Here is a 25850-nt window from a genome sequence, read left to right as displayed (position 1 = left end):
CTGTGTTCAGGTACCCACAAACTGCACAATGAAAATGGGGTGAAGCCCCATCCTACTGAAAGATGAATGGAGAGTCCAATTGCATTTGAGGCAACAGCCATTGCTGCAACATGTCTGAGTAGGAATATCCAGTGACAGTGAGTGCTCTCGGCGAAGAAGAATGGTCCGTACAGTTTTCAACGTCCACTTCTCTTTGTTGGGCACAAGCGACCGGTCGTAACGAATTTGTTGTGCCAGTGGTAAATGGCCTTCCTTGTTGGTGGCTTCTTACCATACTTGGTTCTAAACATCCACTGAACAGCTGTAGCACACTTGTTTTTGTTGAACTCCAACACACAGAATGCTCGCTCCACACCTGAACTCGCCATGTTTGTGATTGGTGCTGACTATTGGCAAATTACCAAACTATGCTGTGGCGGTATACATGAGGGGGGGGGGGGGGGAGTGGGAGGGAGAAAAGGAGAAAAAGAAAGAGAAAGAGAAAGAGAGAGAGAGAGAGAGAGAGAGAGAGAGAGAGAGAGAGAGAAACTTTCAGGGTTTCTCTTCAAAATGACATATGTATGATATCTGTACAATGTTTGGTTCTTGTGCAATAAAAAATTGAAAGTGTTCCTGGACTTTATGTTCACCATGTATATGTGAACTTTGTATATAAATCATCAAATTATGCACTTTAGCCATGAATACATGTAAAATGATTAAAAATACATAAATAAATGAACAAATCATTTCTCTCTTCAACATTGCCTCGTTCTGCAGTCGAACAAAATTTTCCTGTAACCCAGCCCTTAGTTTATTTTGTGTGTGTGTGTGTGTGTGTGTGTGTGTGTGTGTGTGTGTGTGTGTGTGTGTGATTTTTCTTCCACCTCTGCACCTGGCACCTGTCCAAGAAAGTATCTTGCAATTATTTTGGTGGTGTTTTGTCTTTAATTCTGAGTATGAATCCAGCACCACAAAAATGTAAACAAAATATTTAACAAGTGATCTATGTGAAGTACATAATGATAATGCTAAACATAACTACACTAATTATTCAGTCTCTGTAATTTTATTTTGGACTTTTGTCTGTAGTGTTGAATCAACAGAGATTAAAATGTTGGTATCATTATTGCCAATCTTACTGCTGATGAGTGAATATGGAGCACTGTATTGTCGGGATCATGCAGTCAAACAAGTGGCATAGTAAGTTTAGTGACTGGCCATGAAAACTCAAAAAACATCTATACATGATGGGAACAGATAAAGAAGTCCCTAAATGTAGACTATGGGGGGATGAAGCTACAGATTTAATATTCCAATGCAGAGTATGGAGCCCGAAAGGGACACAAAAACATTTCAGCCACTAATCCCTGAAGAAATTGTGTCTAACACAGACCTAGTAAACGGACTCCTACTACTCTCCAATGGTACTGGTTGATTTTACTTGAATGGCAGGGAGACATATTGAATAATAAAATTAATTTCAATGTGGGCAACAGTTGATTTATCTTCCACATTAAATCAAATCAATACCACATACTAAATTAGATGGCTTGAAGGTGTAAAAAAGAGACAGACTGTGCAAGGAAATAAGATTTTTCTACTTACTTATGTAACTGCCAATGCAGATAACCAGTACAATGGTCTCCAGTGATAAGAGTATAACGAGGTATACAATGGGTCGGACAAGTCCTCCTGATTCACAGTGAGCTGCCATGTCTGGATACAGTTGATGAAGCAGTGAATCAACGACGAGCAGCAGCACACTCCCTAGAAAAAAGATAAATGGAATCATACTCACTTGTGGCACAACAATTTTACAAAGATTTTGTTATCTATCTGTTCACATGTCTTTGCATACACTCAGATGACAGGATGGCCACAACAAATAACAGTTCTCCACAACAAAATACATTATCACTTTCAGCCAAAACCCTTAATCAGACTTTTACAGTGTCATAAATCAATGTAAAAGAAAAAAAATCTGCAATAACCTATTGTAGCTATTCTAAGGTATATAATTTGTCCTAAGATATATGTCTTGTTCTCACACATAGAAGACATTTCATATAATGAAAATGATCCAGTGGATTTCTAAAAATGCATAAGGAGGCGGCTTCGTATGCTTCCATTTTCTTGCATACCATCTGGTAACATTTAGGTTAGTCACATGCAAGCTGTTCAAACTATGCACTGAGCTGTTTCCAGTGACTCTTGTTACCCTTTACTATGCTCATGAAGTGAAAACTCTGGTTGCCAGTTGCCAGTCCCCCCCCCCCCCCCCCCCCCCCCAACAGATGATATTCTTTCAACCGTATGTCACATTCCTTTCCATCTAGGTGTCTGTAGAACTGATTTCCCTTTCTGGCAAATCTGCATCAGTTTCGACATTTTCCCCAATTTGTGGTAGAAAGGTCATTCTGTTAATATTTTTGTTTAGTAAAAAATAATGATTCTGTGATTTCTAAATCTGATTATTTTGCCAAAATAGTTAATAAATGAGATTTATTCTATGACAATAGCATTTAATAGTTTAAATTCCTCTTTTCACACATTAATACTGTGATGTTAGCTTTAGGCTAAAGATTCCTGTGTGAGTAAAAATTAATCATAATAATCTGTCCGATAAAGTATAAATAATTAACCACTTACGGATATTAACGTGACTCAATTAGTCAGACCTAGTTATATCAGACCTATAATAATACGTTACTAAGAGTGAAACTTAGTCTTGTGAAATTCAGCTGTTCCAGCATGCGTTTTGACTATTTAACACATAAACATTTATATACACTAACAATAGATTTACATACATGCAGAAACCACATGATGAGGAAGTCTGAATTGATCTTCTGTTTCCTTATAAAAATCAAGGTAGCCATAGATCTTTAGGCTATCGTGTTTCTTTTTAAGTAAGTGATGCAAAATCTGGAACAAATTGCAAAATGTTATGCAAATGTTATTGCCATCTGATTCTTACATTACTGGGGTGTCAGCACATGAAATTGTTTATGAGCATGTCATTTGAATACACTGAAATAGCAATAATCACTCAGTTATACAACATCACAAATTTTTCACCCAAACAAACCATGCTCAGTGATGTAGAATTAAGAAAATTAAACACTAAGGAGGAAAGATTAGTGTCAAATTTCCTATTGATGATAAGGTCATAAGAAACGCAGCTTAATCTCGGATTGGGGAAGGATACGGAAAGAAGCTGGATGTGTTTGTTTACAAGCAACTATCCTGGTGTCTGCATTAAGAGATTTCGGGAAACCACAGAAAACCTACACCTTGATGGCTACACTGATTTGATCTCTGTCCTTCAAAATTCAAGTGCAGTGTCTTACCGCTATGCTCCATTCTCAGAAAAATTACCAAGAAACAACTATTCATGTGATATAAGTTTCTCTGTGACAATTGAGAGAAGAATTGTATGTGAGCTCGTAGTAGTGATGATGGCACATGTGGTGCAATTTCCAAAATTAAAGCCAAGCAAAATATAACTATCAGACATACACATGAAAAGAGTTATCTGGTGTCTAGCTGCATCAAGTGGTTAAAATTCCAAGAGCTTTTGACCAAGCACTTTTTGCCCATGGTCAAGTGGTAAGACTGTCAGTGGAATGGCCAGCTGGTATGCTCTTACATACACTAGCTGGTAGCTGTGACATCTCTGGTGCTTGCGCCGTCGCCATATATGGGCATACATTGTCTCGACATTCTAGGTGTCCGTTTCAGCTTTGCTGTCACTGGATGCCCCGCTGCATTAAGCTGCAGGCCGCCATCTCTATCAATGATCTTTATGTTGATGGTTTCTTTAACTACACAGTCCTAGAAGTCATTAGTGCGAGTCACAACAGAGGTTCCATCGAATGTGGTCCAGTGACCATTTTCTAGAGGATGTTGAACTAAAGTGGATTTCTTAAGCTAGCACAAGTGATAAAATCTCTCATGTTTGTACCTGCATTTTTCTACACTTTGTTCCGACACAAGACTGGCCACATTCGAATGTCGTCTGAGAGACCCCAAGTGTTCTGAGACCTTCAGTAGATGCCAGATTTTGTCAGTGTCAGTTTGAATTTGTGTCTTTTCAGTAGGCAGCTTATCTTACCCTACACAAAGCCACAGAGCACCAAGAAAGCAAGTTTCTTTTCCTGCTCTGTGTCAGTGGTCTTATTGCCTGAGATCACTTTATTTATTTGGTGAACACTGTTGCTTCAGGAACAACTGATACGTATTCACTAACAGTTATTGGTATCTGGTATTGTTCTTGCACGATGCACCAGTGTTTGTAAGACAGTGCACTTCTGTGCCAGGTGGTGGTGATTGATGGTGCTTAAATAGCTTGACCATGTCACTTACAAAGAAATAGGATACTAGGTACAAAGAATCTTTGATAGGCACATTTGTAAACAATGCCACCACAAAAATGGCTTGAATTTCACATCTGTCTTAAAAATGTTACAGTTAGTCTTAGACAAGAAGAAATCCATTTATTTGACTAAACTTTTATGTGTAGGGTATATTTAGTGGCTAATCACCATTCAAAGGCAAAATATAACTGAACAACTGCAAGTGAAGGAAAGCTTCTGCTGGTCACATCTATAGATGAATGCTCAGAATTCAAGGTAACATTTTCGTCTTATTTACCCTGATCAGGTTGGGGCCTTCAGACTATCTACTACACCAAACCAGGTACAGTCTAAAGATACATCGGTATACAAACTCTAGAATCACTGTGAAGTGCATGGCAGAGGACACTTAGCATTTAGAGTTTCTGTTTGTTCCAACTGTGCATGGAGTTTCTTTTTGTTCCATATGTGTATGGAGTGTGGGAAGAATGACTCCTTAAGAACCTTCATACTTGCAGCCCTTAGTCTAATCTTGTCTCTGCCATCTCTACAGGTGAACTATGTAGGGGGCTGAAGTACACTTCTATATTCTTCATTTAATACTATTTCTTGAATCTCTATAAGTGGGCTCTCAGGGGATAATTGATGTCCATCTTCAAGTGTCTGCCAGCTCAGGTTTTTACCATTTCTATGATGCTCTCCTGTAAGTCAAACCTGTGGCCATTCATTCATGCTGCCTTTCTTCGTATACATCCAATACCCCCTGTTAGTCCTATCTGATATGAGGCCCACACAATTTAGCAATATTGTAAGATAGGGTACACAAGTGTTTTGTAAGCTGTCTCCTTTGTAGAAGTGTTTGGGACAATAATCAATATAATTCTATCATCAGAAAATATTAGAGTTTTCGAAAAGTCCACCAATTTCTCTGGTAAATCATTTGTGAAACATAAAATTGATTTTGTCTCGATCATAAATTTATACAAGGAAGACTACTTTCATATGATATTTGCTGAGTTAGTTACGGTAATAAGGTTTTGATGATCTGAAGATGATGGCCTGGACAATCAAAGCTGGTCATTCTTGTATAAATTTGTAACCAAGACAACATAAATTTTATTTTGAAAATTCCCTGTGATGGGTCAGATCATCCTCAACTGTGTGGTTGAGGTTATGGTCCAAACTGTTCCTGATACCCACAGCAACCACCAAGATCTTTCCCCAGAGAGGCTAAATAAAAGGTGACATATCAGATGTTCTGCTCCCATGACTATTCTCTTGCAAAAGGACCTACTTGTCTTTTTAACTATCTGTTCCTCCCACCACCATCACTCTTACCTTGTACCCATTTTCCTGACCAGTCAGGGTGTTCCTGAACTCCTTTAGGACTACAATACTAACACATCCCATAGATGCTGATCTGATATGTGCGTCAGATTTTTTATGATACTGCCTGTAATATGTTTAAGATAGAATCTTTTGGGGCTATTGTGTTCTATGACTCCCATGAAATAATTAATAATTCTCTGTTTTATTTGCATTTCGATGATAGTTGTTGGAAAAGTGAAATACCGGTTTAATTCCTTGGTCGAACCAATGGGATCAGATGTAGCTTTTACTTTGGCTGTACTTAGACCACACATATTATCATACATGGTAGCTGATCTCTGTCTGTTGTTACTTAATGTTTGACATTTCTGACAGATTGACTGACTTTGTTCTGCTTCTCACTGTAGGCAACGTGATTTTCTGACATGGAGAGTTGCTTGTCCCAATGTGCAGTGTTTCTGAGATTCATTAGTTGTTTTACATCAACCATTAGGCAAAGTTCAGGTTTCCTTCTCATTTTTATGGTCTTATGGGGAAGATACTTGTCATATAGTTGAGTACATCTACGTCTACATTTATACTCCACAAGCCACCCAACGGTGTGTGGCGGAGGGCACTTTACGTGCCACTGTCATTACCTCCCTTTTCAGTTCCAGTCGCGTATGGTTTGCGGGAAGAATAACTGTCTGAAAGCCTACGTGCACGCTCGAATCTCTCTAATTTTACATTCGTAATCTCGTCGGGAGGTATAAGTAGGGGGAAGCAATATATTCGATACCTCATCCAGAAACGCACCCTCTCGAAACCTGGCGAGCAAGCTACACCGCGATGCAGAGCGCGTCTCTTGCAGAGTCTGCCACTTGAGTTTGCTAAACATCTCCGTAACGCTATCACGGTTACCAAATAACCCTGTGACGAAACGCGCCGCTCTTCTTTGGATCTTCTCTATCTCCTCCATCAACCCGATCTGGTATGGATTCCACACTGATGAGCAATACTCAAGTATAGGTCGAACGAGTGTTTTGTAAGCCACCTCCTGTGTTGATGGACTACATTTTCTAAGGACTCTCCCAATGAATCTCAACCTGGTACCCGCCTTACCAACAATCATTCCACTTCAAATCGTTCCACACGCATACTCCAAGATATTTTACAGAAGTAACTGCTACCAGTGTTTGTTCCGCTATCATATAATCATACAATAAAGGATCCTTCTTTCTATGTATTCGCAATAGATTACATTTGTCTATGTTAAGGGTCAGTTGCCACTCCCTGCACCAAGTGCCTATCCGCTGTAGATCTTCCTGCATTTCGCTACAATTTTCTAATGCTGCAACTTCTCTGTATACTACAGCATCATCCGCGAAAAGCCACATGGAACTTCTGACACTATCTACTAGGTCATTTATATATATAGTGATAAGCAATGGTCCCATAACACTCCCCTGTGGCACGCCAGAGGTTACTTTAACGTCTGCAGACGTCTCTCCATTGATAACAACATGCTGTGTTCTGTTTGCTATAAACTCTTCAATCCAGCCACACAGCTGGTCTGATATTCCATAGGCTCTTACTTTGTTTATCGGGCGACAGTGCAGAACTGTATCGAACGCTTTCCGAAAGTCAAGGAAAATAGCATCTACCTGGGAGCCTGTATCTAATATTTTCTGTGTCTCATGAACAAATAAAGTGAGTTGGGTCTCACACGATCGCTGTTTCCGGAATCCATGTTGATTCCTACAGAGTAGCTTCTGGGTTTCCAAAAACAACATGATACGCAAGCAAAAAACATGTTCTAAAATTCTACAACAGATCGACGTCAGAGATATAGGTCTATAGTTTTGCACATCTGCTCGATGACCCTTCTTGAAGACTGGGACTACCTGTGCTCTTTTCCAATCATTTGGAACTTTCCGTTCCTCTAGAGACTTGCGGTACACGGCTGTTAGAAGGGGGGCAAGTTCTTTCGTGTACTCTGTGTAGAATCGAATTGGAATCTTGTCAGGTCCAGTGGACTTTCCTCTGTTGAGTGATTCCAGTTGCTTTTCTATTCCTTGGATACTTATTTCGATGTCAGCCATTTTTTCGTTTGTGCCAGGATTTAGAGAGGGAACTGCAGTGTGGTCTTCCTCTGTGCAACAGCTTTGGAAAAAGGTGTTTAGTATTTCAGCTTTACGCGTGTCATCCTCTGTTTCAATGCCATCATCATCCCGGAGTGTCTGGATATGCTGTTTCGAGCCACTTACTGATTTAACGTAAGACCAGAACTTCCTAGGATTTTCTGTCAAGTCGGTACATAGAATTTTACTTTCGAATTCACTGAACGCTTCACGCATAACCCTCCTTACGCTAACTTTGACATCGTTTAGCTTCTGTTTGTCCGAGAGGTTTTGGCTGCATTTACACTTGGAGTGAAGCTCTCTTTGCTTTCGCAGTAGTTTCCTAACTTTGTTATTGAACCACGGTGGGTTTTTCCCGTCCCTCACAGTTTTACTTGGCACGTACCTGTCTAAAATGCATTTTACGATTGCCTTGAACTTTTTCCATAAACACTCAACATTGTCAGTGTAGGAACAGAAATTTTCGTTTTGATCTGTTAGGTAGTCTGAAATCTGCTAAACAGATAAACTTTCCTCCCTTTTTTTATATTCCTTTTAACTTCCATATTCAGGGATGCTGCAACGGCCTTATGATCACTGATTCCCTGTTCTGCACTTACAGAGTCGAAAAGTTCGGGTCTGTTTGTTATCAGTAGGTCCAAGATGTTATCTCCACGAGTCGGTTCTCTGTTTAATTGCTCGAGGTAATTTTCGGATAGTGCATTCAGTATAATGTCACTCGATGCTCTGTCCCTACCACCCATCTTAAACATCTGAGTGTCCCAGTCTATATCTGGTAAATTGAAATCTCCACCTAAGACTATAACATGCTGAGAAAATTTATGTGAAATGTATTCCAAATTTTCTCTCAGTTGTTCTGCCACTAATGCTGCTGAGTCGGGAGGTCGGTAAAAGGAGCCAACTATTAACCTAGCTCGGTTGTTGAGTGTAACCTCCACCCATAATAATTCACAGGAACTATCCACTTCTACTTCACTACAGGATAAACTACTACTAACAGCGACAAACATGCCACCACCGGTTGCATGCAATCTATCCTTTCTAAACACCGTCTGTGCCTTTGTAAAAATTTCGGCAGAATTTATCTCTGGCTTCAGCCAGCTTTCTGTACCTATAACGATTTCAGCTTCGGTGCTTTCTATCAGCGCTTGAAGTTCCGGTACTTTACCAATGAAGTTTTGACAGTTTACAATTACAATACCCATTGCTGCTTGGCCCCTGCATGTCCTGACTTTGCCCCGCACCCTTTGAGGCTGCTGCCCTTTCTGTACTTGCCCTAGGCCATCTAACCTAAAAAACCACCCAGTCCACACCACACAACCCCTGCTACCCGTGTAGCCACTTGCTGCATGTAGTGGACTCCTGACCTATCCAGCGGGACCTGAAACCCCACCACCCTATGGTGCAAGTCGAGGAATCTGCAGCCCACACGGTCGCAGAACCTTCTCAGCCTCTGATTCAGACCCTCTACTCGGCTCTGTACCAAAGGTCCACAGTCAGTCCTGTTGAGGATGCTGCAGATGGTGAGCTCTGCTTTCATCCCGCATAAGTTTGTTAATAAATCCATTAAGTTTGTCATTTATGCCTAGGAATGGAACAAGTCCTCTCCAAATCTCTCTCTTGCAACTCATCTGCACATTCAGTCACATTAAAGCCTCTGTATGTAGTTAATTGAGTGACTTATGAAAATTATGTCCTGGACAGGTATGTCAGGTCTGATGTCTAACTGGTATGAATTACTCAATTGGACGATTTCATTACAAATTTATCTATGAGTCTGTGACTATTGGTTATTTGCTGGGTAGGAGCAAGCTGAAGTAGCATTACACTTGATGAAAGCATGCACTTGAATTTACATGCAAAAAGAAAATTTATACTAATGTCATCAGCAATAATAATACTCACTTGACAATTTGAGACCTGAAAGGGCTGTTTCAAAAGATCATCCCACCTATTTTTGGTTTGGTGGGATCACAGATAAAGAACTTTCACTTAAGTGATTTGATCTCTATGAACATATATTTTATTTGAGTTCATTACAATTGGATGTGTGTACTGCAGTATGTAATCAGTCAGAGTGTACGTATCCACTTATTGTTCCCCTCGTCTGCTACATCTGTCATGTCTTTTAAAAACAAAGCCATCTACATTTATGGAACTGGAAGGAATGCTTGGCTTTAGCCAAATATCCAGTGAATGTATTACATTGATGTCTATATCTTGAAATATGTGACAGAACTTAACTGAGTGAGCTGGCAAGGACCCAAGATTTGCTCATGTGGCATGGAGCACCATGCATTCGGGTGCAGTTTGAGGATACTCTTGGTTGAAATGATAGCCAGCTTTGGGTCAGCCCACACACAGTGACAGAGCATGACATGTCTTGCAGAATGCACCAAGGGAGGGAGGGATACTTGAAAGGGGTGAAATGGAGGAATGGAGGAAAAGCTGACTAGGAAGGAGCAGATAAAAAATGGTGTGTGAAAAAGAGAAAAAAGGGGTTGCAGCAGATGTGGGACAAGAAAGGGGCAACAGGAAAATGAATCTTGCTAAATAGAGAAAAAATAATCTGAACACAATAGCATTAAAAGCAAAATGAAAAATGAAAAGAGTAATAACAGTGGCACTAATGTTAGGTAAAGGTAAAGAGCTGATCACAGTGTCCCTTGATATCAGAAAGGCATATGACAACACAAAAAAAGAATAATTCTGGAAGTGCCTGAGAAACAGAAATATGCCTGAAAATTTGGCAAGAACAACTAAGATCTAGTATGAACAATGCACTGCTTTATGCAATTTGGCATAAGTCATTTCATCCTGGCTTTAGACAAGAAGTGGAGTCCAGCCAGGTAGTGCTCCACTGCTACTGCTGTTTATCACTTTCATGGGTGACAATGAAGAACATCAAGAAATCCCATGTGCAGTGTAATGCCTTGGCTTTTGCTGCTGATGATGTGAACTGGGGAGAAACAGAGGTGGCTGCACAACTTAGACTGGACTGGTGGATGGATGAATTCCAGAAATACAATTTCCAAATAAGTCGTGTCAGAGGAGTAGTAATGTCACTGTAAGAGAGGGAGATGAACAGGGTGCAATTGGGGGGGGGGGGGGGGGATGCAGAAAACATTAACATAGGTAGTTACCCCTGGGAATTGTGGAAAGCGATGACTACTTTGAAAACGTAATTTGTTGAGGCAATCTCACCATGAAAGCAACTGTAAATAGGGCCAGTCAGCTTATGTTTCTACCAACATGTTAGATCACTTTTATGAGATCCAAGGATGCCAGGGAAAGCAACATTGAGTAAATTTAAGAGAAAAGTAGAAGAAACTCAGTGGGTAGGAAAACCAAGAACATGTTAGATGACCACTGCAGCAAGAGGAAGAACACTATGGTGCCATGAGTAATAGGGTTTAACATGATCAGAATATACGGAGAAAGCTTGTACACAGCATAGGGAAAATGAAGCTGTTAAATGATAATGATGGTAATGATGATATGATAAGGATACCAATGTTATAATAAAGTGTCTAAAATAAGTGAAAGTAAGACAAACATGGTAGGTGATAAAGCAAATTATAAATGTTAGTAAGAAGGTAAAGTAAATTAGTATTACACCAGTAAATTGTACCACTGTATAATAATGCTATGTTCTATGGTAATAACAGACAAAGAACTAGAATAACAGCTGTACAAATTGACATATTCTTAGCTCCTACAGCACAGGCTTTGTCCATACATTGTGTAGCCCAAATCTGGAGCCCTCACTGTTCAAAATTTTTAATATTTCACCAAGTTTCTTATGTGGTGACTGATCTGACTTTGCGAGTTTCTTGTTCACTCTGAAGATTCAAATATTTTCCTCCTATGATATAAATATCATGATTTACATCAGATACTATCTGCTGTATTACACCCAGGTCTAACAAGTTAGAAGATACAAGAGGCAGAGCACATCAGTGCACTATATCTGTCAGTCTCATTATTGCAAATGTGGTCTAAAAGGCTAAAATGGAGAGCTGAGGATGCTTTACATTTTTAGGACCATTGAACCTCACCTGAAATGTGATTATGGTACAGTTTATCTTGTAGAATATTGTTCACAATAGAAACTGGGGTCGACAGAAGCGTCCGATCCCACGTGTTGGCTTTGACCCGTGACGTAAGGGTGTTGTCGTGTGTGGCGTTATGACGGCGCGAAGTTTGGTTTGCGAGTGTAGCATGTTTGTAGATGTTGTCGTGTTGTGGTTTGTTGTGCTCTCTGGTGGTATGTTCAGGGTTTTCGTTTCTGTGGTGTAATGGGCTCAGTTTGCTTTTGCTCATTATCCAGAATTGTTCGAGTGTCGGCTGTGCTTTACAGTGGAATTCGTTTCAGTGAGTTAACAATTTTGTGTGAAGGGTAATTTAGTGTTGTTCGCTGTACATCGTATGGTAATTTCAGTAAAATTAATTGGTTGTTGTTTTTGTTCAGGAATGGATATGACGGATAAAATTAACAGTGCGCAGGTCAAGGGAAGTGTCCGATCCCAATGTGTGGCTGTGTATGTTGATATTGGTATCGGGAGATGTTTTTGAGCTATATAGGCCAAGGGAAGTGTTTGACCCTAATGTATGGGATCGGGAGCTGCTGTTGAGCTATATAGGTCAAGGGAAGTGTCCGATTCCAGATGATATTGTGTTTACTGATATTTGGGGAGTTTTGTGATGGTTCTTTTCGTCGTTTTGTGTTGTTTTGTATGGGAGTGGTGTCTAAATTTGTTTATATTTAGTTTACAGTCACCCAAAAACACCCCATTTCCCACGCTTGTCCCGTTAGTGTCATTAGGCATTTTGTGGAAAGTGTGTGTGTTTGTTTCTCGATGTATTTTCATCCTCATCATGAGTACGTACTAACTTTATATGTGCCATATTGGAATCGTGGTTTATGGTCATTTCAGCCATATTTGCGACGTCATGGATCAAAGCAGACGGGCGGGATCGGACGCTTCCGTATTTCCTAGAAACTGTCTCACTTGTGTGGCAGTATTTGCTGTAAATAGTCAGTTATGTCCATAAGCATATCTTTCATTCTTGTGGTCGGCTTTGATAGCACACAAATCTAAGCAAGATACTTGCAACATCTCACTTTACTCATGTCATGCCTCATAATTGACAGATTACCACTGACAGTGTGATTGGTCCTGTGAAACAAGCGACAGCACTGAAGCCAGGAATGTGGTGAATGAATTCCTGCATATACTTCATGATAATGAATAGAACAGTATCCTAGAATTGAAGAATCTGTAGACATGCGGGAACAGAACTCTGGCACATTAGAATAATGGCCGTGCAAAAATGAGTTAAAAAGCACATCACATTAAAATACTTTATGGAGCACATTCCAATTGGAATATTCTTTCCCTGGGTTGGTGCATTCTGTTCCACTAGTTACTGAGTTACAAGGAAGGAGAGTATTGGTTCCAACAGACAAAAATTTTTCTTATGAATCAAGGGTTTCTTCTGTGAACAGTTATATGGAAGAAGTGAAAGGCTGAAAGTTGGCAAAAATATCCATGGGGCACTTCACAATACCTGTGCAACACTGTGCCAGTATGTGGCTGATGTTTTCCCATGTACTTGGAATGTTTCTCATTATGGATGGTCAGCTAGATTCTCACAGAATATGGTAATTTTTCAATGAATGGAACAACTAAAGACTAAAAAAGTAATCTGCTCCCAGACCAGGTTTCAAAATACATATGTGTGGTAGCTCATGTGCAGGTTACGGAAAAAAAACAGCCTGTTGCTCTTAGCTGGTCATATCTTGCCACAGATCGCAGTTGGAGGGAGGGAGAGAGGGAGGGGGGGGGAGTCAAAAATGAAATTAAGAACCCAAGATGACCTCTGGAATGTGACTGCAGTTGCCAGGGATAAGGTGGCAAGGGCTGAGTTATTTATCATGCACTTCACACATTCGGTAGAAACAATCAATTGTTGATCCCAAAGGCTTGTAGACAAGATGTTACACAATGAAAAAACCATGTGCGCACAGAGCTACTGAAACAGTATAGGTTTATATTGCTACTGTTCCATCCTTAACTCCATCTCAACACATCAGATCTCTTTTCCAGTACAATCTACATCTACATACATACTATGCAAGCCACTGTATGGAGTATGGTGAAGTGTACCTTCTACAATTACAAGTCATTTCCTTTCCTGTTCCACTAGCAAACAGAGGGGTGGAAAAATGAATGTCTATATGCCTCTGCATGAGCCCTAATTTCTGTTATCTTATTTTCATGTCCTTACACAAAATATAGCAGCCCACCTCTGAATTGCATTGATGCCATCCTTTAATCTAACCTGTTGAAGATCAAAAGCACTTGAGCAGTTCTTAAGAATGGGTCACACAAGTGTTCTGTATGTGGTCTCCTTCACAAATGATGCACACTTTCCTAAAATTCTCCCAATAAACAAAAGTAAATCATACGCCTTCCTTACTACCACCCATACATGCTTATTTTATTTCATATCACTTGGCAATGTTAAGCCTTGATATTTAACTGATACAGCTGAGTCAAGCAGCACACTACTAATGGTGTAGTCAAACATTATACGATTGTTTTTCCTACTCACCTGCATTAACTTACATTTTCTACATTTACAGCAAGCTGCCACTCAACACACAACTAGAAATTTTGACTATGTAATCTTGTATCCTCTTGCAGTCACTTAATGATGACACTTTCCCATACACCACAGCATCATCAGCAAACAGTTACAGATTGCTGCACACTCAGTTTGTCAGATCAAATACCTGGCAACATACTCTATATGCATGTACCTTCATTAACAGTCTGCAGTGGGGCACAGTGTCAAATGCTTCCCAGAAATATCATATATGGAATATGCTGTTACCCTTCATCTATAGTTCAATCCTAGGAATCAGATTTCCTGCAATGTGTTTTGATGGGATGTGGCCATGCTGTCAATAAGATGTAACGCCATCATTCATTTATACATTTTAATGCAATGTTGAATTTCATGAGAAGTAATGTATATCTCCTACTGCAATCGGTTCCTAGATCACATGGAATACAGGCCAATTTCCAAGTCCATCCAATCTTTGTGCTGTATCAAATGAAAATTCTACCAACAAAATTAACAAATATGAGGCATAAGTGCTGGCCAATACTTACCTTCATGAGATTAAATGTTTAGTACTGAAATAAACATATATAAAAGTAAACATTGTGAGACCATCCTAGCTTTCTGAACTATCAGTCACTACTTCATTGAGGAGAGAGGAACAGAGTGTGGAAGATTAGAAAGGAAAGGCAGATCACTCAGACCCCAGGACGAGAGGGACCCATCCGTAGGGACAGTAAGGGAACAAAGAGGTAAAAATTAAGGGTAAGGCATCAGAGTTTTGGGACACAAGGAGTGTTGGACAGCAAGCTCCCATCTTCACAGTTCAGGAAAACTATTAGCATGTGGGAAGTATCCAAATAATCTCAGTGATGTAGGAGGCAATGATTCTTTTGCCAACAACAGAAATAGACTAAAATAAAACAAGGAGGCGTAGGGAAAACAAATATTTCTGCACTTCCTCTCATGGTCACAAAAGGTTATAATTTGCAGAAGTACGTACCCATGATATACACCAAAACAGTGCATGCAAATATAGCACAATGAAATATGACAAGCACTGTCGATTGCTGGCATCATTGACTGCACTAAGCACCACTGACACCAAAAACACGCCCACCTGAAAAAAAATTACTACTTCAATAGATACCTGACCTCAGTACCAGTCAACGAAAGATGTATGTGAACATATACATACAGCAACGGACAGATGAAACGCAGAGAGCAGAATTGTGTTTAGGGGTGCGAAGTTGTCGCGCCTATTAGAACCGGCAGCTGGCTGCAGCAGCTGAGCGTCATCTTCTGACACTGAGTTGTCATTGAAAAATATTCCTCCCTACAATAAAAATAGATTTATGTTAGACATTTGGGCTACGTAACAGAAATAACGGCAGTACTGAAACTTACGCTAGTCGATGTGTTAAAACTTCTGGTAAGGCTAACCATCCCTGCCTGACATTACAGTACAACGACAGGACGAACAAAACCGTAACAGAAATGTCGAAATCCGCAATATTTACAAATACTCGTCACTCATGCAAAGTATGTTTACTTTGTGCTTGCACGCTTCACTTGTTTACAAGGCAGCCAACAGCTCAACATAAATAATTCTCTTCAGACGTCGGTTGCTTGAGATCCCTGCCACACTGTCGAACAGGATTTTTGTTAATCTTTCATTATCTGTTAATTGATATAGCTATAAATAATAAGAAAGAAGCTAATAGGAAAATCAGTTATTTTCGTTATTCATGCAGCGGAGCTTCATAATTCTTTTACTCATTTGGCCGCCAAAAAGCGCACAGTTTGCGTTCCAGTATGTTAATACTTCTGTATTCAATATATTGGGATTTCAAAAGGAGCTATTGCGGCCAATGTAACAGGGTGAGATCACTCAACAGGACGACGGTACAAGTGTCGTCCTAGCCACCCAGATTTAAACTAAACTGTGCAGTATTTGTTTGCTTCCTTCTCTGCATATAATTCCAGTGATAAGAAACACAAAGAAAAATGTGGCAAGTGGTTTTATAAATTCATCCAGGTATCATCTCACAATGATGTATTATTTATCATCTACTATATTTCCATTCTGTGAGATCCCCCCCCCCCCCTCTCCTCCTTTTCACTCACATCGAACACCTCCGCATTCCATAAACTTACCGTAAAGTAGATTTCGATAACCCGATTGTACCGCCTCTGCTCGCTGACCCAGTATACTGCCGCGCCTTCACAAACGCATCCCTACACATACTCCATATCCTCTCTCAACGCAACTTCAACCCAATCCCTCTTCCAGACAATGAGATCCGCCTCGATATTTATCCATCCTATCAATTTTAATCCTTCCCCACCTGTCCCACTCAACATCAGGGCTCCTCTTTCCTTTCGTCTCAGCACCCACCCGTATCCCTTTCCTCTTGTACCACCAGCTCGCCACACAGTACGCACCATTACTGCTCCTCACACCCCGTCCTTCCCCCCGTCTGAGTATCTGCTTCACCTCCTATCATCTCCGTAGTTGCCCCACCTAACAGACCCCTATTACTTTACCCACACCCTCCAGACCTCTATGGAACATACGCACTCCTCTACCAGAACACTTTTTTACCCAATGCGGGTCATTCCGAAGTCATGGAAAAGTGAAGTGCTCAAGTGTTTTTCATAAAAGATTTCACCTCATTGCAACTGTGCTTTTAAATTGTATATATTCCTCGTTTTTTTAGCTGTCCATCATTAATATTTTAATTTAAAATGAAAACAGCCCTCATTTTTATTTTTCTATCATCTTTGTTATGTTTTTATGAATACTCTTCGCTGAAGAGCAGAGTATCGTACAGCTGACAGTCCACCACGCCGCTCAAATGGAGCGTGTGGGATGAAACACTAAAACATTGTGTGAGATCTTGTGCAGGTAAAGGGCAAGTCAACAGAAATTACGTACGGGATGGACTTGAAGCAACCATAAGTGATTGGTGTGATCAAGTTTGACTGTTAATGCAAATGACTATGTTAGAACTGAAATACATACTCGTGCAATGCCCGGTGCTCAGCTAGTAATATAATAAAATAAACATTATGTTTTCACAGTTTCGCCAACGTTACAAACACATAGACCTGGTGGCTGACCGAATCATATAATTTCCTAAGTTCGCTGATAGTTGGTCACACTGTGGACTGTGTGATCACAAACTTGACGTGACAGCAGTTGTTATGGCAGTATGTTTATCAAGCGTTAAAGGCAGTAATTATATTGGTGTTACCTTTTTGTACACCATTATTTTCACACAATGGAAGGTGGTGGGAAAGTAGCCGTAGAAGAATATGTTGAAAATTTCTTAGCCGAGGTAAGTTGCATCATTTGACAGTTCGGTACATATAGGTTGCCGGTCAGCTGTGCAAAACATTCGTATACATCTTACGTTTTAGAGTTGTAAATCCTGTAATTAAAGACTAATTAGTCACTAAATGTAAAATCCTTTATCTGCAGCACCATTAACAACAACTAAGACACTTCATCACTAGTTAAAATAATGCTCAAAAGAGGTAGAAATCGCATCTTTTCTTACCGTATGCTCTACCTAGTTGTGTGTGAAATCTGATGGGACTTAACTGCTAAGGTCATCAGTCCCAGCTACCTAGTTAATCCCTACCATAATTATGTACTTTTGAGAACATTTTTCCACTACTGTCACATGGCCCTGTTGCATTCCATTTATAAATTGAAATTTACTTGAGTTGTCTAATACGTAATCATATCACAATCATCTTTGTATTATGTGTAAGCTATATAGACATTTTGTGTGGGAAGGGTGAGAAAATAGTTTTTCGTACAATTTCTTGAAAATGTGACAGTATGCTCTGTTTTTTCAAATGTGATCTGCCTGCGAGCATTACATCGGAAGAAGACCTCTTTTGATGCTGTTTGGAAACTGAAATTTGATTGCATGTTGATTTCCTGTTTTAAATTTGATTGCATGGTGATTTCCTGTTTCAGAGATGACATTATAATGACTATGATTTTTTTCTTTGTTTTCGTGTGACAGCCCCATGTTCTCTTGTATTGTGAAAGTATTTGATTTCTGTCATTGTGCTATCAATAGGGGCTGTATTTATTTTTTATTGCAATTGCTACCCTTACAATGTAAAACAGATTTTTAACTCTTCTTCTCCACAGAAAAGTGAACTGACCCTATCAATACTGGGCATTGTAACTATATAATAAATTTTTGACATATCTCCTGTACGCAAACCAAATGGATTGCAAATGTATGTCATGAGTTGAATAAAACACAGTTCAACAATTCATGCTAACAGTAAGAGAACAGAATACTAATAACATTTGCTTTTTGACTATATAATTTTTTTTATGTGGGTTGTGGTGACAGACTGATGTGTAGCATAGTCTGGGATTTAGCATAAGCCAAAAGTTGACAGTTTGGTTGAGGGTTTGCAAAGCCAATATGAATTTTAATACAAAGTCTTAATTGTGATGACATGTTGTTGTGTAGTCCAAGGTCTATATTAGGTTGAAAGCATACAGGCTGGTTGCGAGATGGTGATGGCAACGAATGTTATGTCATGAATGTGACGGCAATTATTGTTGTCGTATGTATGTTACAAATACTGTATTTCAGTTAATTATTTGTCAGTCACTTCAATGTCATCATTGGTCAAAGCTGACAGGTGGTGTCAACGATTTCGATTAATCCCCACTTAATTGACCAGTTTTTCTTTCTTTCTTTCTTTCTTTCTTTCTTTCTTTCTTTCTTTCTTTATTGCCCCCCCCCCTTTCTTTTATTTTTTTTTATTTTTTTAAAGTTTACTGAACTCTACTATATTCAATATGGCGTTCTTTGAGTTTTCTCAAATCCCTTTCTGACCTTTTGAAGTGCCATTTCTATTGTAATGTCTTTTCATCTTATGGTTCTTACATTTGTAATCTAAGTCTACTCATCATCCATTTCTGAGCCTAACTAATTTTACTGCTTTGGTCAAAGAGTATTAGACTTGCTGTTTGATTGCATTTTGTTAACAATGTCAGTATTCATTCTTAGTTTCATCTTATTCTGTTTCTGTAAATTTAGAGCATGTAAGATATTTGTGACAGTTTATCATATACTAGCATCCAGCAGTTTTGCAGAAAAGGATAGCTCTATAAGATATCAGACAGAATGAGCTGTTGCTGTCAGTTGGTGTTTCAAGTGGTTTGTAAATTCCGCTGATAAATTAAATATAAATGTTTATTTACTGAAATGGCTTGTAGATCTGAAGGAAGTTTATCTTGGCATATACACACATGATTGTGACAGAGGCTGTACGATATCAATTTTAGCAAATTAAATATTGAGCAAGAAGTGCTTTGCTTTATGGAAATTGCTAAAATGTTTTTTCTTTGTACAGAATTCTGCATTAAGAAGAAAGCTGCAGAGTAAGGCTGAAGCATTGTTAATTCTTAGCAAGGAATTAGACCAATGCCGAACAGAGAGAGACCAGTTTAAGTTGATGGCGGAGCAGCTTCAAGATCGATATTCTGCTCTCAAGAAAAAATCTCACGAGATGGTAACTATCTTTCTTTCTGTCTTTTTTTCCTTCCTTCTTCCCTTCCTTCCTTGTTGCAATTCTTCCCTCATACTCTACTATAGGCTACCACTTACTCGAAGCTGCTTTGTGCTGGTCCTATATGTAAAATCCATTTAGAGAAACACAGTTAAGAAAATGTCAGGTTGCAATAAAGTGGCAGTGTTGGTAATAACAGTGGCAAATCTTGACATAACTCTATACTAAATCTTGAACCCGACATACCGCTTGTCAGTTGAGACAGTTGAACTTGACCCTCAAAGTCGATTCGTAACTGTTCTTCCAAACTCTGCATGATATTTTTCACTCTCACAGCTCAGCAGCAGTCGCAAAAGGCATCTACTGTGTAAGAAATGTAAAAATAGCCATTTTTACAACTGCACTGTGGGCCAGCGTGATTAAGTGAAAGTTTTTAAAGCATTGGTCACTGATTTCAGTTGTGTTAAATAATTTTTAAATGTTTTATCTAATCACACTGGTCTTCATTTTGCAAATTCTTGACAATTCATGATGTAGATGTTTTGTATCCATATACAAACAACCAACCAGCTGAACAGTGAGGATCACTAAGCTGTTGATGTTAATGAAGAGATTAGTTGAGAGGAAAATCAGCTGTGAATGAAAAAAAGGGGGGTTTGTAATGTTTTTATTTTCTTTTTGGGCATTTGCCATACACAGCATAACACCAATAACTTATTACTTAATTGGTATACCTGATGATTAAATAATTTGTGTAAGTATTTTCAGACCACATAAGAACTAACAACAGATCATATGAACACAACATGGTAAGTGCCAACAAATGTAATTCATTTACTGAGGAAAAATTGAATTGAATTGAATTTTATTTGATCTTGTAAGATTACATTGTGTACAGTAAATGTACGTGTAATATAGGACATTCATTAACATTAACATTCATTATCACTTATTTTTCTACACCTTTAGTTTACATTTTTACATCACTGATAATGAATAACAATATATACAAATTTAATCGCATAAGTATTCTGCAACACTGTAAAAATCTTATCAGACTTCTTAGTAGTCTGATACCAGAGTTCTGGGGTCCTTTTTCTAGCATTGCCTGTCGGTGGGGTATGCTCCGTACTTCATTCTTCCTTCTTGTATTGTGGGTGTGTACACTAGCATTTGTAATCCAGTCCTCAGTACCTTTTGTGATGTACATTATTGTTTTTTATATATACAATGATGAAAAAGTTAAGATACCTAAATTCTTGAAACAGTTTCTGCACCTTTCAGAGGTCTTTCTTCTTAAAATGGTCCTAATTGGTTTTTCTTTTTTTTCTTTTTTTTTTTTTTTTTTTTTTTTTAAATGTGAACACTTGTTTTGTCTCTTGTTTGTTTGAATTTCCCCACACAGTCACTCCATAATGTAAGTATGGTTCAAAAAGTACACTGTACACAGAAGGTTCTTGTCTGAATACTGTGATAGCTGCATCATTAAGAATATGACAGAGCTCAGTTTTTTACAGACATTATTAATGTTTTTTCCATTTCAGTTCATTATCCACAAGAATACCTAAGAATCTAGCAGATTCTACTTCTTCCAGCCATGTTCCATCAACCTCTAAATCCATGTCTACAGACTTTTTCTTGTTTGTAAACACTGCATACATAGTCTTTTTTAGATTTATAACCAGTTCATTTTCCAACAACCATAGAGCTGTGACATTTGCAGATATGTATGCTCTTCTCTCAAGCTGTTCCATATTTTGGTCACTATTTAGTATTGTCATGTCATCAGCATACAATATTTTCTTTTCTTCCTCCTCAACACCAAAAGAAAGTTGAAGAATGGTGCAAGTACAATAATTTGCTCTGAAATTAAACTGCTATTTAATCTTTTGGATATAAGATGAATTCCATTGATTGATGTATAGATATAAAACTAAGGTGCACGTATGATGTCTGCAACTCACCAGTTGCATGGTGCTGTTGGCAATTCGTTGTTGTTGGTCATAGTTAGTCAGATGATAGTATAGAGTAGCCCGTGACAATTGCCCAATCTAATAACATTTTTTTTAGTATGTCAAGATTCCTTAGGTTGTTGTTAGGTTGGGACCTAATAGATATTCATAATCTTCGTTGTTGCCAATGTTTGGCTGTTTTTTCCATAGTGTATCACAATTGCCCCCCCATGAACCATGGACCTTGCCGTTGGTGGGGAGGCTTGCGTGCGTCAGCGATACAGATAGCCGTACCGTAGGTAAAACCACAACGGAGGGTTATCTGTTGAGAGGCCAGACAAACTTGTGGTTCCTGAAGAGGGGCAGCAGCCTTTTCAGTAGTTGCAAGGGCAACAGTCTGGATGATTGACTGATATGGCCTTGTAACAATAACCAAAACGGCCTTGCTGTTCCGGTACTGCGAACGGCTGAAAGCAAGGGGAAACTATGGCTGTAATTTTTCCCGAGGGCATGCAGCTTTACTGTATGATTAAATGATGATGGCGTCCTCTTGGGTAAAATATTCTGGAGGTAAAATAGTCCCCCATTCGGATCTCCGGGTGGGGACTACTCAAGAGGATGTCGTTATCAGGAAAAGAAAACTGGTGTTCTGTGGATCGGAGCGTGGAATGTCAGATCCCTTAATCGGGCAGGTAGGTTAGAAAATTTAAAAAGGGAAATGGATAGGTTAAAGTTAGATATAGTGGGAATTAGTGAAGTTCGGTGGCAGGAGGAACAAGACTTCTGGTCAGGTGACTACAGGGTTATAAACACAAAATCAAATAGGGGTAATGCAGGAGTAGGTTTAATAATGAATAGGAAAATAGGAATGTGGGTAAGCTACTACAAACAGCATAGTGAACGCATTATTGTGGCCAAGATAGATACGAAGCCCACAGCTACTACAGTAGTACAAGTTTATATGCCAACTAGCTCTGCAGATGACGAAGAAATTGAAGAAATGTATGCTGAAATAAAATAAATTATTCAGATAGTGAAGGGAGACGAAAATTTAATAGTCATAGGTGACTGGGATTAGAGTGTAGGAAAAGGGAGAGAAGGAAATGTAGTAGGTGAATATGGATTGGGGCTAAGAAATGAAAGAGGAAGCCGCCTGGTAGAATTTTGCACAGAGCATAACTAATCATAGCTAACACTTGGTTTAAGAATCATGACAGAAGGTTGTATACATGGAAGAACCCTGGAGATACTAAAAGGTATCAGATATATTATATAATGGTAAGACAGAGATTTAGGAACCAGGTTTTAAATTGTAAGACATTTCCAGGGGCAGATGTGGACTCTGACCACAATCTATTGGTTATGACCTGTAGATTAAAACTGAAGAAACTGCAAAAAGGTGGGAATTTAAGGAGATGGGACCTGGATAAACTGAAAGAACCAGAGGTTGTACAGAGTCTCAGGGAGAGCATAAGAGAACAATTGACAGAAATGGGGGAAAGAAATACAGTAGAAGAAGAATGGGTATCTTTGAGGGATGAAGTAGTGAAGGCAGCAGAGGATCAAGTAGGTAAAAAGACGAGGGCTAGTAGAAATCCTTGGGTAACAGAAGAAATATTGAATTTAATTGATGAAAGGAGAAAATATAAAAATGCAGTAAATGAAGCAGGCAAAAAGGAATACAAACGTCTCAAAAATGAGATCGACAGGAAGTGCAAAATGGCTAAGCAGGGATGGCTAGAGGACAAATGTAAGGATAAAGAGGCTTATCTCACTAGGGGTAAGATAGATACTGCCTACAGGAAAATTAGAGAGACCTTTGGAGAAAAGAGAAACACTTGTATGAACATCAAGAGCTCAGATGGAAACCCAGTTCTAAGCAAAGAGGGGAAAGCAGAAAGGTGGAAGGAGTATATAGAGGGTCTATACAGGGGCGATGTACTTGAGGACAATATTATGGAAATGGAAGAGGATGTAGATGAAGATGAAATGGGAGATATGATACTGCGTGAAGAGTTTGACAGAGCGCTGAAAGACCTGAGTCGAAACAAGGCCCCGGGAGTAGACAACATTCCATTGGAACTACTGACGGCCTTGGGAGAGCCAGTCCTGACAAAACTCTACCATCTAGTGAGCAAGATGTATGAAACAGGCGATATACCCTCAGACTTCAAGAAGAATATAATAATTCCAATCCCAAAGAAAGCAGGTGTTGACAGATGTGAAAATTACCGAACAATCAGTTTAATAAGCCACAGCTGCAAAATACTAACACGAATTCTTTACAGACGAATGGAAAAACTAGTAGAAGCCGACCTCGGGGAAGATCAGTTTGGATTCCGTAGAAATACTGGAACACGTGAGGCAATACTGACCTTACAACTTATCTTAGAAGAAAGATTAAGGAAAGGCAAATCTACATTTCTAGCATTTGTAGACTTAGAGAAAGCTTTTGACAATGTTGACCGGAATACTCTCTTTCAAATTCTAAAGGTGGCAGGGGTAAAATACAGGGAGCGAAAGGCTATTTACAATTTGTACAGAAACCAGATGGCAGTTATAAGAGTCGAGGGACATGAAAGGGAAGCAGTGGTTGGGAAGGGAGTGAGACAGGGTTGTAGCCTCTCCCCGATGTTGTTCAATCTGTATATTGAGCAAGCAGTAAAGGAAACAAAAGAAAAATTCGGAGTGGGTATTAAAATTCATGGAGAAGAAATAAAAACTTTGAGGTTCGCCGATGACATTGTAATTCTGTCAGAGACAGCAAAGGACTTGGAAGAGCAATTGAACGGAATGGATGGTGTCTTGAAGGGAGGATATAAGATGAACATCAACAAAAGCAAAACAAGGATAATGGAATGTAGTCGAATTAAGTCGGGTGATGTTGAGGGTATTAGATTAGGAAATGAGACACTTAAAGTAGTAAATTAGTTTTGCTATTTGGGGAGCAAAATAACTGATGATGGTCGAAGTAGAGAGGATATAAAATGTAGACTGGCAATGGCAAGGAAAGCGTTTCTGAAGAAGAGAAATTTGTTAACATCGAGTATAGATTTAAGTGTCAGGAAGTCATTTCTGAAAGTATTTGTATGGAGTGTAGCCATGTATGGAAGTGAAACATGGGCGGTTAATAGTTTGGACAAGAAGAGAATAGAAGCTTTCGAAATGTGGTGCTACAGAAGAATGCTGAAGATTAGATGGGTAGATCACATAACTAATGAGAAAGTATTGAATAGGATTGGGGAGAAGAGAAGTTTGTGGCACAACTTGACGAGAAGAAGGGATCGGTTGGTAGGACATGTTCTGAGGCATCAAGGGATCACCAATTTAGTATTAGAGGGCAGTGTGGAGGGTAAAAATCGTAGATGGAGACCAAGAGATGAATACACTAAGCAGATTCAGAAGGATGTAGGTTGCAGTAGGTACTGGGAGATGAAGAAGCTTGCACAGGATAGAGTAGCATGGAGAGCTGCATCAAACCAGTCTCGGGACTGAAGACCACAACAACAACAACAACAACAACAACAACAACAACATCACAATTGCTGAGTTGGTTGTTACGGTGTAATTTACTGTTGTGGTCTTCAGTCGAAAGACTGTTTTGATGCACCCCTCAATGCTGACCTACCTTGTCCAAGCCTCTTCATCTCTGAATAACTACTGCAACTTACATCTATTTGAACATGTTTACTGTATCAGCCCATGGTTTCCCTCAACAGTTTGTACCCCGTTATTTCCATCCAATACCAAACTCACAAATCCTTGGCGCCTCAGAATTTGTCCTATCAAAATTTCCCTTCTTTTAGTCAGGTTGTGCCATGAATTTCTTTTCTCCCCAATTCATTTCAGTACCTCCTCATTTGTTACATGATCTACCCATGAAGTCTTCAGCATTCTACTATAGAATCATATTTCAGAAGCTTCTATTC

General features: G+C 39.2%; 2 protein-coding genes across 3 annotated transcripts in view; one reads left to right on the top strand and one right to left on the bottom strand.

Annotated features, from left to right (window-relative positions):
* Positions 1-15976, bottom strand: part of LOC126467968 (transmembrane protein 192) — a 34288-nt gene extending 18312 nt beyond the window's left edge. Inside the window, exons 1-5 of the mRNA XM_050096509.1 lie at positions 15824-15976; positions 15615-15752; positions 15420-15536; positions 2793-2907; positions 1588-1749 (exon numbers count right to left, since the gene is read on the bottom strand). Coding sequence (XP_049952466.1) covers positions 1588-1749; positions 2793-2907; positions 15420-15536; positions 15615-15752; positions 15824-15862 — 571 coding nt within the window. The 5' untranslated portion in view covers positions 15863-15976. The remainder of the gene's footprint in view (positions 1-1587; positions 1750-2792; positions 2908-15419; positions 15537-15614; positions 15753-15823) is intronic.
* A 1273-nt stretch (positions 15977-17249) lies between these two features.
* The window catches only part of LOC126467941 (coiled-coil domain-containing protein 149), a 70816-nt gene continuing 62215 nt past the window's right edge, over positions 17250-25850 (top strand). The window contains exons 1-3 of one of the 2 annotated variants that reach the window (XM_050096508.1): positions 17250-17324; positions 17501-17757; positions 19814-19972. In XM_050096508.1, the coding sequence (XP_049952465.1) occupies positions 17701-17757; positions 19814-19972 (216 nt within the window). In that variant the 5' untranslated portion in view covers positions 17250-17324; positions 17501-17700. The remainder of the gene's footprint in view (positions 17325-17500; positions 17758-19813; positions 19973-25850) is intronic. The other variant, XM_050096507.1, reaches the window with a different exon arrangement.

The sequence above is a fragment of the Schistocerca serialis genome, chromosome 1 (assembly GCF_023864345.2).
Source record: "Schistocerca serialis cubense isolate TAMUIC-IGC-003099 chromosome 1, iqSchSeri2.2, whole genome shotgun sequence".
In the NCBI taxonomy this organism is placed as follows: Eukaryota; Metazoa; Arthropoda; class Insecta; order Orthoptera; family Acrididae; genus Schistocerca; species Schistocerca serialis.
The sequence above is the reverse complement of the archived record's forward strand: the minus strand, read 5'-3'. Positions and strand labels throughout refer to the sequence as shown.